This window comes from Leptonychotes weddellii, chromosome 6 (assembly GCF_054177405.1).
Source record: "Leptonychotes weddellii isolate Sample4059 chromosome 6, ASM5417740v2, whole genome shotgun sequence".
Classification (NCBI taxonomy): Eukaryota; Metazoa; Chordata; class Mammalia; order Carnivora; family Phocidae; genus Leptonychotes; species Leptonychotes weddellii.
The window spans coordinates 22,457,926-22,471,088 of record NC_138374.1 but is presented as its reverse complement, the minus strand read 5'-3'; the positions used below and the strand labels follow the sequence as shown (position 1 = coordinate 22,471,088).

The window sequence follows — 13,163 nt, the reverse complement described above, 5'->3', positions numbered from 1 at the left end:
AGGATGCTCACGTGATTCTAAGGGTTTTATCATAGTCTATGCTGAAAACCTCTAAGTCATCATCTCTGGTGAGAACTGAACTTCAACCTAGATTTCTTACTGCCCATAGGACATTTCCACATGGATACCCTGTTGTTTCAAGAGCTGCCCTCTCAAGTTTTCAATTCCTCATTGTTTCCTTTCCATCAACTTCACTACCTTTCTTATTCCCCTTGTCACCACTGAAGATCAGACTCACATCGCTTCAAAGTCAGGTGACTAGGTGTCCTTCTATTTGGTCTCCCAGTCTCCAATCTCAATCCCCTTCAAATTTTTCCAACCAATTCCTCCAACTCCTACCTACTCTTTGGGTACCCATCAGGCATCCCATAGATGTAATTAAATACTGTGAAGACCACATCCATCAATTCAGTGTACGTCTGGATGAGTAATTCAGAAATACTCATGCCATCTTCCATACGCTTCCAAAGCCCACTGGGCTTCTAATTTTTATCATCACCTCACCTCCATGAGAAGAAGGTAGGTCGGAGAACATCATTTCATTCTACAGATGATTTCACCAAGATCCTGAGGTTGTGAGTTCTTAAGATGATGGCAGAAAGATCTGGAGAACACAGCCAGCACACTGCTCTTAGTGTCAAAATCAGGGAGCTGTCGACCGGCCCCATTACACTTTTCTGTACTTATTCTTAAACGTAAGAGCGCATAACAATCACCTAAAGCTCACCGCTGGATTTCCGATATAGTGGGTCTGGGGTGAGCTGCGAAGTCCATATTTGAAACGAGCTCCCCCCCCCCCGCCCCGCCCCATGGTGATGCAGGCGATCTGGGGACCGCACCCTGAGAGGCAGTGAGAACCGGTTGACTTCACAAAAGGCTTCTGGCACGCTACCCTCGGCCGCCACCAACGCCCAGGCTCTGGGCGGACCCATCTCTGCCGCCGTCCGCCTGCCCCACCCTCCAGGCCCGGGTCGGCTGCAGGCGGATTTCAGTCGGATGTAGACCCGGGCGCAGAGGTACCACGGCCAGCCACTACCTGGCTTCCACTTTTGCCAGCCACAGACACTGGGAAGACTTGCGACTTCGGTGTCCAGCAGCCTGTAACGCGACCGCCCATTGGCTCAGCTTAGTACTGCTTGGCCGTAGAGCTTCCAAAGGCTTTAAGGATTGGCTGGAGCTCCAAGAGCCGCGGCCAGTTGGCGGGTAGGATCGCGTTCTAAGGGGCGGGTTCTGCCTGGGCCCCGCCTCCCTCTGCTGCCATCGTCCTCTGCTGCAGCCTCCGCTCCGCATCCGGTTCCGTCAGCCTGGCGCGCGGAGGTCTCTCGGGGCGTCTGTCTTTATCCCCTTCACTGGGTGGGTCTGTCCGGTCTGCGAGGCATTGAAAGGGAGAAGGGGTTTGAGGTCAATTCTGGATTTGGGGATTTTTCAGGAATTTCGGGTTTGCCTAACATTTTTAGAAGAAAAATGCAACGACTTATCTTCATCAGAGTTTCATGAAAGATTTTAACATCAAGAAAAGCGCAAGGTCTATAATTTTAAAGACCAGGTCTTTAAAGCAAATCCCTTTAGCTTAAAGAAAAACAAAAACAAACAAAAAAGAACCTCCAAATTGTTCTTATTTTTCTGATTTGGCTGGAGACAGGTAAAGACCTCGGATCAGGAATTCTCAGCCCTGCATTGGGCGCCACTAGGTTAGCTACCTTATAGGGTACTGGCAGGCAGAGGAATTTGGTCCACGGGAAAGTCCTCACTTTGTGAGTACTTATGGGACTTTCCTGCTACATTCAAATACTAATAAAAATAATGGCTAATGTTACATGCTTGCTAGATAGGGAATGCCTCTCAATCAGTATCTGAAGTAATCCTCCCCAAACCACAGAATGTATTGGTACTATTAGCTCTAAATTATGGATGGGAACACCAGGGCATAGAAAATGCCAAGGTCACCAAGCTAGCCTAAACTCTTACAGTCATTCAGAGATAGGAGTTTACATATGCTTCCTCCAGGGTCTGTCTTTATTCACTAGCATTTAGAGGTTGAGCCAGGAGAGGATAGTATCCACCTTTATGACACACCACTATTATGTCTGGGATTTAACAGGAAGTGTTGATGTTCCTTTTCCAAACTTAGTGTGTTTTATTTGATTTTACAAATGTTTGACTTTGGCTGATTTCAGGATCTTGAAAATCCGCCTTTACTCATTCAAATGTTATCATATTAAAATGTTGTAAATTTTTTTCTTTGATCCCCCAAGCTGTAAAGAGAAATAGGAATAGGAAAGCAGAATCCAGTACTTAAAAACAAAGTCTCCTTTGACTCAGTTTTCCCTAATGGGAAGATGAAGTCTCACTTCTGATAACTTTAGTAATCTTATTTGATATATTGCAGATGGGGGGGGCAGAGGGGAATTGGATAAAGGTGGTCAAAAGGTACACACTTTCAGTTATAAGATAAGTAAGTCCTGGGGATGTAATGTACAATGAGATGACTATATTTAACACTGCTGTATGGTATATTTGAAAGTTGCTAAGTAAGAAAGTAGAACTTAAAAGATCTCATGGGGAGAATTTTTTTAATACCTGTATGAGGAGATGGATGTTAACTAAACTTATTGTGGTGATCATTATACAATTTAGGTAAATCAAGTCATTATGCTGTGTATCTTAAACTCATACAGAGCTGTGTGTCAGTTATATCTCAATAAAAATGAAATAAAAAAGTCCCAAAGGCATTAGAACACAAGATTCCCTATGATCCTAACTTCCTGGAAACAGTCCTGAGTTTGGGCCTATGTGAAAATAGAGCCTTTTCCCTTACTTATCTCACTCTTTGAACTTGGTGAACAATTTTTGAACACCCAGTAACATAATTTTTCATGTAAATTAGGCTTTTAAAATATTAAGAGGAATGTCCTCTGGTTTCAGTTACTGCCAGAGATTGGTGTGGCAAAAAAAAAAAAAATTGAAAACTGCAAAATGCAAACTCCACTTTCTCTCCTTTTCTCAAAGCGGAGACTTGTGTAATTAGAGTAAAGAAATTATTTCTGCAGTGGCATTCTTTTCCTAGAAAGCTTGAGTCATTATCACCCATGACTGAAGTTTCCCACATTTTCAAAACAGATCTGATTATATTTCAGGTAGCTAGAAATGATTTAGAGCAGGTTTTATATGGTGCTATTACTATTTGTTGTGTTGTTTTTTTTTCTTTTTGCTTGAGTGAATCAGTATAAGAGATATAAACATGATATAATAACATAAGAAAGAGAGTTTGCTTATAGGATTTCAAAAAGGTACACATTGGTTCTTAAAAAGGAAGTAGGGATAAGTTTAAAGGTTGTAATTAAAATCTTTCCAGGGAAACCATAGCATTCAGTGGTAAGATTAAAAACCACATTACTGAAATGTAGCCTGCAGCATTCAACCCATTCAACTGGTATTAAATTGGTAACTGGTGAAATAAGTATTCTGAGTTGAATTTCAATTCTAATGTGCTTGGCAAAGCAGAATTGCAGTGCATTTCATCTTTATAGATACAAAATTGGGGTGCACTATGCTATTAAATGTGTTCTTATTCACTAATATTAGTCATTAATTTTCCAAGTACACTGAGCTCTTACTGTACTGCTGATGTGCACGATTTCATTCAATATTCAAAACCTATCAAGTAGGTACTATTCGTGTTCTCTTTTTAGAGATGAGAAAGATGAAGGTCCAAGAGGTTAGAGAGCTTGCCTAAGTGCCAAAGCCAGGGTTTAAATATAGTGCCAAGTGAGAATCTTGGCACTATATTGCTTTCTTTCAGAGGAAGAAATGTTTCCATTGTTCTGTCTATTCTTTTGTAACTACACCAAATACACTCCCATTTTAGAACGTGACTTCCCCTACACAGATACACTTTTAATAAATAGTATCTTCCAAATCTTAGAGTTGGTTTCCCTTAAAAGGTGGCAATGAGGAGAAGAAAGTTGGAAATACATTCTTTTCTGGCATAGTAAAAAGGTGATCCAGTAACCTTCCACTTTATAAGTGGAATTCCCAGTTTGTCCATTGCTAATTCTATCATCGTCAATATAGAGCAGGGATGGGCAAACTAAGGCTAGTAGGCCAAATCCGGTCCACTGCTGGGTTTTGTACAGCCCAAGAGCGAAGAATGGTTTTTACATTTTTAAATGGTTTTTTAAAATCAAGAGAAGAACCATAATTTGTGCCACAGGAAAATTATATGAAATTCACCAAGAGTGAGCCCTAGTGAAAATTGTGGACTTTGAGCAATAATGTATCAGTGCAGGCTTGTTGATTGTAAAAATGTATCTCTCTGATGGGGGATGTTGATGGTGGAGGAAGCTGTGTTTGTGTAGGGGTAGTGAGTATATGGGAAATCTCCATATATTCTCAGTTTTGTGGTGAACCTAAAACTACTCTAAAAAAAAGTCTTTTAAAAATATAAAATTGAAATTCAGCATCCATAAATAATGTTTTATTGGAACACAGCTACTCCCGTTCATTTATATATTATCTATGGCTGTTTTCACTCTAAAATGTAGAGGTGAGTCGTTGAGATGGCTGGAAGCCTCAAGTATTTACTATCTCAACTTTTACAGAAAAGTTTGCCCATCTCTGGTATAGATAAGATTCTGGTTGGAGTCCTGCCCCAGGGGTTGAACTTCCAGGCTTCGTAATCCTCCCTCTATCTCTTGTTAGTTGTGAGGTTTTTGATGGGTGACTTGACCTTGCCAGCGTCAGCTTAGTCATCTTTTAAAATGAAATTATAGAATTCTAATAGGACTATTTTAAGGATTAAATGAGTGAATATACATAAAGCACCAAATACGTGTAAATAATCATTTATTTTGATTTTAACAATTTCACATTCCTCTTATGGCCCTCCCCTTTAGAATCTGGATATATTTTCTCTCAGCTCTTTGAAATCTGCTTTCTTTATGTGGGGATACATTTGTCTGCCTGGGAGTCATCTGCTTGTCTACCAGAAAATCCCCCATGACATGGTTATGTTTGTTGCTTTCATTTTACCACCCAATTTGTTCTTCTTGATCAAATTAGCTCCAGAACAGTAGTCATCCTATTACTTTATCTGTCTCCCAAAGCACAAAATTGTTAGCTAGCACGTCAATTTATCTTTTCCAATACCAGATGTCTTGCTGACATATATGCATTTTATTTTCAGAGAACATTTATGCAAACATTTTTGCCATTCTCCAATTCTCATAAAGTGACAACTACTCAAAATCACATGAAATCACTCTGACTTTGCAAAAAATGTAACTGAGTCACTATTCTGAAGATTTTAAAAGATTCTTATTCAGTAGAAAAAAAAGTTAACCTATTAACCAAGAATTTCTGAATAGATTGGGATTCCAAAGGCCAGCAGTTACCCATTCATAAGTTACATAATTAGGTTCTGTCATTTTAACAAAGCTATTTAGATTCAGCTAACGTATGAGCAGCTATTATGTGCTGTATCTTTTCCAGGACTTATATTCTTTCCTCTTCATACTGTTAACCGCCTTTAGAGGTCAAGACAATAAGTCAGGCTTTAGACTCTTAAAGTTCTTTGACCCCATTAGCTGGTCACTTTGGGCAAATAATTTCATTTTTCTGAGGCTGTTTTCTGTTGTGTAAATTAGGAATAATACTAGCTGCCTGACTGAGTAGTCATGGGAATCAAATAAGGTAGTCGATGGAAATCCTTTAGTGTAAGTGGGACATATCATAATTTTCTTTCCTTCTTTACCTGTCAGTCTTATACAATCCATCGACAAACAATTCCCATTTCAACTAAGTCGTGTAAAATTAAAGGAGTTATTTTACCACCTGCTGAATTTCAGGATCTCAGCCTATGAGGGTCTGAGCAAAGGCCAGCTACCTCTTTTATCTAAGATAGATGGAAGAGCCATCCCAGTGGCCCCACATTGCTGGGCTGTTGGCCATGTTTTCCATAGCAATCAGAAAGAGTTTTCTCTGAAATGTATGCTGGGGCTGAATTTGTTTCTGCCTCTAGGTAAATCATGTTTCTATTAATCACCTGTTTTCCGTAGCTGGGGCAAAATCTCACAAATAGGGCCAGAACTAAGGTGAAGCAAGTGTGGGGTCTAGGGCACAAAGTTTAAGGAGGTACTCACTCTCAGGGGTATGCAAGATCTCAACACTAACAAATTTTTCTTCCTTATCTGCTATATGCTGAGGAAATTTGGCTTTATATAAAACAAATCTTACTCATTATAGGGAGGTTGTGTCCCCATAGGGAGATGCAGGAAGAAGGGCTTAGGGCGCGAAAGAAAACATATCATTACCCTGATCAGGTTTTATTAAACTCCTTTGAAGGACATGCTGGAGTTCAAATGCCCATTCTTCAGGGATTTTTTGATGTGGAGGAGAGACCCCACTGAATGCGCTACCCACGTGTTCAAGGCAAGGGGTTACTTTTCAGGGGTTTCTTGCCCACTCCCAACTCTTAGGCTTCCAAGTCGAGAGATGTGCTCTCTTGCCTAAGGTATCCTGGCTCCCGTCCCAGATCACTTCCCCTCTGCCTCCTTCGCCACCCTACAGGCCCCCGCCCCCACCCCTGAGCTCAGTCGCTCAAAAATTGAATTTGGGGCAGGAGGGGCGCGCTGGAGCGCGGCTGTCCTCGGAGCCTGCGGCTGCGGCGAGCGTTCCAAGCTTCGCAGACGCTCGGAGATCATGGAGGATGCGACTAGGGCCTTGGGGAAAGGTGAGCCCCCTCGACAGCGGTCCCCGGACTGGGGGCGCCGCGTGGCTGGGAAAGTTGGCTCTGGAGAGGGGGCTGCTCGGCCTTGGCCCCCAGACCAGCGCGGCGGGGAGGGATTTGAAGGGAGCCTCTGCACAAAAGCCACATACAAATGGGTCTTCTCGGACGCGGGAGGTGGTGCGCGCGCAGTTCTCCTGGGGTCCCGGGGAGGCGAGTGAGCCCCTCTCCCGGTGGGCTTACGGGCCCCTGCCTCCTCCTGTCCCCCCACAGGAAGCCTGCCCCCGGGGCCGGTCCCAGAGGGCCTGATCCGCGTCTACAGCATGAGGTTCTGCCCCTACGCGCACAGGACGCGCCTTGTCCTCCGGGCCAAAGGCATCAGGTGAGAAGCCGGAGGCCAGAGCCGCACAGGCGCGCGGGGTGTGCAAAATCCGGGGCGCCCTGCTCAGACTTCAGAGGGGCTCCTTGTGTCCCTTGCTTCTGAGGCAAAGTCAGTAAAGGGTTAGCCAAGGGCGGGCTCTGTAGCGGGCGGTCCTGAACTGCCGAGCTTTCTTCGGAGCCGTGTCTGTGCGTGAAACTTTGAGGACAACTCAGTGCAAACCTAACGGTGCCTCCGGCGAGAAGGCTGCGTGCCACCTCGCTGCCGAAGGCAGGGCACGGCGGAGGCTCCCCAGGCCTTCTCGGACTGCTGCAGCCTGCGGGCCTCCGCCCCCCGCCCCTTCAGTGCACTTGCACTCACTTTCTTCACGGCGCTTCCCGCCTCCCACATTTTTGTTTCTCCCTCTTTCCTCCACGCTACCCAGCCCCACTTCCACCGCGCCCCCGCCCCCAAGGCTAAATGTAAGTTCTTGAGGGTAGGGCTTTTGTCTCTTTTATTCATGAGCTAGAAGAGAGCCTGGTGCAAGGTAGGTGTTTAAACGTATTTTTTGAATGAATGAATGAACAGATAGTTCCAAACAATGACATAGAAAAGAACTTCGGTCAAGAGGCGTCTTGAAGGTTCTGACATCCTTGAGAAATAGGTACATTTTCTTCCAGAAGGAATTTTGTGAAACCAGCACCTGCAGAGGAGGTCTGGATATGGGAGGCAGAGCCACTTTGCTGGAATAGAGACTGGTGGTGGTGGGGGGAGGGGGGGTGCAGCTGGCCTCAAAGCCAAAGTGAGGCTTTTGACTCTTGGAGAGTCCATCCTTTAAGGGATGACTTCAGAGTGTCAGATTCATGTCAGAGAAATACTAATATAGAGACATTTTAAACAGAACTATGTAATTCTGCTTTGTTGAGTGTATATGGAATGTATTTCCAGATTCTTCCTTATTGCTCAAATCTCCTTGGCCCTAAGGTTACCTATTTTAAAATAACAGTAGCTTGATGTTTTACCCTTAGTGACAAACTGGTAGCTTAGGAACCAATGTAAATATTTCTTTAGGGCAGGGTTTCTCAGCCTTGGCACTGTTGACATTTTGGGCCAGGTAGTTCTTGGTTGTGTGTATATGTGTGTTTGGATTGGGGTGGGGTGCTGCCCTGTGCATTGTTGGACATTTAGCAGCATCCCTGCCCTCTATCCATTAGCTATGACGACCAAAAAATGTCTCCAGACATTGACTTGTGTCCCTGCAGATGGGGCCAGATCACACCCTGTTGAAAACCACTGCTTTAGGATTTAAGACCATCTCCTCGACTGAGCAAAGAACATACTCATTTGTTTCCTTTAATGTTTTAAACATAGGTGAGCACTTCTGGTAACTTTATAGGCTTGAGCCTCTAATAATAATTAATAATGAGAAGAATAAGAGGTTATTGATGCTTATGTACCTAGCACTGTCCTAAGCACTTTAGACATACTCATTTATTCAATCCTCACAACAATGCCAAGAGATGGGTACAATTATTATCCCATTTTACAATTAAGGACACTGAGCACAGAGAAGTTAAGGAATTTGGCCAACATCACAAGCTAGACTGTCCAGACCCCAGGCACTCTGATGCCAGAATTCGAGGTCGTAACTGCTGACGTTTGCCATATTCTGTTGTGACCTATTAATGTCAGATGTGTATTTGCAAGGTCTAAAATGCAGGAGACCCTGTAATGCTGTGGTTGAGTGTGTGCGCTCTGAGTCAGACTGCCTGGCTCTCAGCGTGGCTCTGCTGTCTCCTCGAAGTGATAATGGGCAGGAAGTTCAAACTCCTGGAGCCAGGAGTCACAAGGAGCACGTGAGACAAGGCAGAGAAAACATTTAGCACATCTTAACTATGTGAATGAGACAAAGATGTTGCTATGTATTTTTCTCTGGAGAAACTTAAACTTCGGAAAACTTATTGCAAACTTAAATTTTATAAATTGATTGCTTCTGCTTTCGGGGTGAGTGTCTGCCTGTATAAGCCTCTCATTCTTGTTCTGTCTTGTTTTTCCCTTTGCTTTTTAAGACATGAAGTTATCAACATTAACCTGAGAAACAAGCCTGAGTGGTACTATACAAAACACCCTTTTGGCCAAATTCCTGTCCTGGAGAACAGCAAATGTCAGTTGATCTACGAATCTGTCATCGCTTGTGAATACCTGGATGATGCTTATCCTGGGAGAAAGCTGTATCCATATGACCCTTATGAGCGGGCTCGCCAAAAGATGTTATTGGAGTTATTCTATAAGGTATATCCAGTTTTTTAAAAAAGTCACATACATACAGTCCATTTTATTTACTATGGGTTTCCCAAATGTCAGTTCATTTTTAAAGCTAAATCACTGATCTAATTGTTTTGTTTTAATACTACCTGCATCTTAGGAGGGTAACTAGTATGGAATAATAGTAGGGCTGTCACCTCTAATATTAAAGATTAAAGGCTTAACTGATAGGCTTTTTTCTATTTCAACTAGCAGTCTCAAGAGGTATGGATATGGCATGGTTATGATGGTGTGACAGGTAGTAGGAACGTTGAAAGAGCTGAAAACTGGTAGTGTGTTAAAGGGAATATTTCTAAAGTTTCAGGTAAAAAAATGTTGGGGTGTGAAAAAGGTAATGCATGAAAGGGAACTGCCCTTTATGCGGAGCAACAGTGCCAACTGTCCAGGAAATGTGAGGAAGAGAGAAAAGGGGGTACCTGTTGATAATCCAAGAAAAAATGATGGGGAAATTTTATGATAGTCCTCTTTTTTTTTTTTTTAAGATTTTATTTATTTATCTGACAGAGAGAGACACAGCGAGAGAGGGAACACAAGCAGGGGGAGTGGGAGAGGGAGAAGCAGACTCCCCGCTGAGCAGGAAGCCCGATGCGGGGCTCGATCCCAGGACTCTGGGATTATGACCTGAGCCGAAGGCAGATGCTTAATGGCTGAGCCACCCAGGCACCCCAATGATAGTTCTCTTTGAAAAGAGATAAAGGAACTCAGGGGCCTCAATGGCTGACATAGCTTGAGCATTTATGCTGTACCAAGTGCTATCCTACCTGCTTTATACAAGTTAACTCATTTAATGCTCACAAGTGCCCTTCAGGGTGGGTACTGTTATTGTATCCATTTTTCAGATGACAGCACTGAGGCTTAGGGAGGTTAAGTGCCCCGCCTCAGATTGTACAGCATGGAGTAGCTGAGCAAGTAAGGAGCACTGGAGAACCGCTTTTAAAGCACCCTGTTTTACCATGGTGTCGTGACAGTGGATTTCTGGAGCCACAGGGATGACCCTCTGAGGAGGTGGGGAGCCTGGATGTGGGTGTTGGCCTGTTAAGTTGGAGTGATAAAGCTCTGGCTGCATTTTTAGGCAGAGCAGAGCACAGAGTTTCCTCAGACTTCTCCACTAAGAACCTGTGTTCTCTGATTAGGTCCCACATTTGACCAAGGAGTGTCTGGTAGCATTGAGATGCGGGAGAGAATGCGCTGATCTGAAGCTTGCCCTGCGTCAGGAATTCTGCAACCTTGAAGAGGTACAAAGAGGGGCCCCTCTCCTGGTCAGATACAGTGGAAGAAGCAATACAGGGTCACTAGCCTGGTCACTCTGACACCCTCTGCTTTCCCAGACTTCTTCTTTCTGCCGGTCTTTGATAAGTTCAGCTACTAGTCATCTAATTTTAACTTGTGGGTGCTTGCCCTCCACTCACCTGCTATAAAATTATTCTTGAAAATGTGGCAAGGAAACAATAGCCAAACTAGGGAAAGAGCCCAGATGTCCATCGACAGATGAATGGATAAAGAAAATGTGGTACACACACACACACACACACACACACACACACACACACACAGGAATATTACTCAGCCATCAAAAAAATGAAACCTTGCCATTTGCAACGACGTGGATGGAACTAGAGGGTATTATGCTAAGTGAAATAACCCAATCAGAGAAAGACAGTTATCATTTGATTTCTCACTCATACGTGGAATTTAAGAAACAAAACATAGGATCATAGGTGAAAGGAGGGAAAAATAAAACAACATGAAATCAGAGAGGGAGACAAATCACAAGAGACTCTTAATCATAGGAAACAGACTGAGGGTTGCTGGAGGGGAGGGGAGTGGGGGATGGGGTAACTGGGTGATGGACATTAAGGAGGGCATGTGATGTAATGAGCACTGGGTGTTTTATAAGACTGATGAATCACTCAACTCTACCTCTGAAACTAATAATATATTATATGTTAATTAATTGAATTTAAATGAAAAAAAATAGTGAAAAAAACCATACATAGCAAATTTTCTTTATCCATCACCCATCATAGGACATTTAGGTTGTTTCCATATCTTGGCTAGTGTGCATAATGATTCAATAAACATGAGTGTGCAGATATCTCATTTGAGATAATGATTTCATTTCTTTCAGATAATATATCCAGAAGTGGAGTTGCAGGTTCATATGGGTAGTTCTGTTTTTAATTTTCTGACAAATCTCCATAATGTTTTCCATTGTGGCTATACCAGTTTATATTCCTGGTATAAATATATTTATGTCTGAGTTCTCTATTCTGTTCCACTGATCTATGTGTCTGATTTTGTGCCACTACCGTACTGTGTTTTTTTAATTCCATTTATTTTTATCTTCTCTAATTAATTTTGAAACTGTAGTTTCAATGTAAAAAATCTTGCATTTTTATTGTATCTAGTCCTAGATATTTTATTTTTTGATGTTATTTTATATGGAAGTGATTTCTTAATTTTTTTTTTCAGATTTTCCATTGATAGGGTATGGACATGCAACTAATTTTCACATATTGATTTTGTATCCTGCTCTAATATTTATTGTATATTCTTTAGGTTTTTTTTTTTTTCAATATATAAAATCATGTCATTTCCAGAAAAAAAAAGAAAAGAAAATCTGGCAAGGAAGGAGAAAGGCATGTGATGAATTTCTTCCTTTCCCTGAGGTACCGCATTCCTTAAGAAGCTATGCATGGCTTCTGTACTTTCTGCCAATGAAGTTAAGATTTATATTCATTAGGGATTTTATTTGGCTGTTGGTAAAAGGGACCTACCTACTGTAAACTTATTTTATAAGGCTTTATTCTTTTACACAAAAGAGCCAGAGGTAGTGCAGTTCAGGGTTATTTTGACGGCTTTTTTATAGTTACTAGGGACTGAGGATCTTTCTTTCCATCTGTTCTGTCATCTTTAGTACAAGTCTTTCATCCTTAAAATCACAAAACAGCTGCTGGAACTGCAGCCATCACATTCAAGCTCCAGGTTGCAGAAAGGAGAACAGAGGGGAAAAATGGCAAAGGCCAGGCCCCTTTATTCAAAGCCTTTCCCAGGGGGCACCGGGTGACTCAGTTGGTTGAGTGTCTGCCTTCAGCTGGGCTCATGATCCCAGGGTGCTGGGATGGAGCCCCACGTTAGGCTCCCTTCTCAGCAGGGAGTCTGCTTCTCCCTCTGCCCCTCCCCCTGCTCGTGCTCTCTCTCTTTTTCTCTCTCAAATGTTAGAATTGTACAGTTGCAGTATTTATAGATGATGAATAATCATCTATAAGAAATGACTCTCAGAAAGAAGAAAAAGAAGCTCTGATTTATACCATTTTCTGATTATAGATGATGAATAATCATCTATAAGAAATGACTCTCAGAAAGAAGAAAAAGAATCTCTGATTAAAAAAAAAAAAAAAAAGAATCTCTGATTTATACCATTTTCTGATTTCAGTGATGTAAATACTCCCACCAAAGGCTGATTTTGACCTACCAATGCTGTGTCTCTAAGCTCAGGGCTGAGAAGAGATGTGATTGGTGATTGGTCAGCTCTGGCACATCACTGAATGACACATTTCCACTTTATCTTCAGTAGCTGAGTCCTAGAAATAACCTGTTAACTAGCCCAGGTTTAGGTAGCTTTCACTGATGGTATTTAAGGACCTCTGAGTGAGTGAGTATTCAGCATTGTTCTAGCAGATTTGAATGTGGTTTTGTCCCATCATTAGCATGAATTATAAATAAAATGTAAGTAATATCAGAATCTGAAACATA

At 42.4% G+C, this 13,163-nt stretch overlaps 1 protein-coding gene across 4 annotated transcripts in view; it reads left to right on the top strand.

Annotated features, from left to right (window-relative positions):
- The first annotated feature begins 14 nt into the window (after positions 1-14).
- The window catches only part of GSTO2 (glutathione S-transferase omega 2), a 19,396-nt gene continuing 6,247 nt past the window's right edge, over positions 15-13,163 (top strand). For 2 of the 4 annotated variants that reach the window (XM_081823579.1, XM_031040228.2), the window contains exons 1-5: positions 15-1,203; positions 6,620-6,730; positions 6,998-7,106; positions 9,152-9,374; positions 10,541-10,642. In XM_081823579.1, coding sequence (XP_081679705.1) covers positions 6,700-6,730; positions 6,998-7,106; positions 9,152-9,374; positions 10,541-10,642 — 465 coding nt within the window. In that variant the 5' untranslated portion in view covers positions 15-1,203; positions 6,620-6,699. Of the gene's footprint in view, positions 1,204-6,619; positions 6,731-6,997; positions 7,107-9,151; positions 9,375-10,540; positions 10,643-11,535; positions 13,157-13,163 lie in introns of those variants that run through there. The other 2 variants (XM_081823582.1, XM_081823580.1) reach the window with 2 other exon arrangements.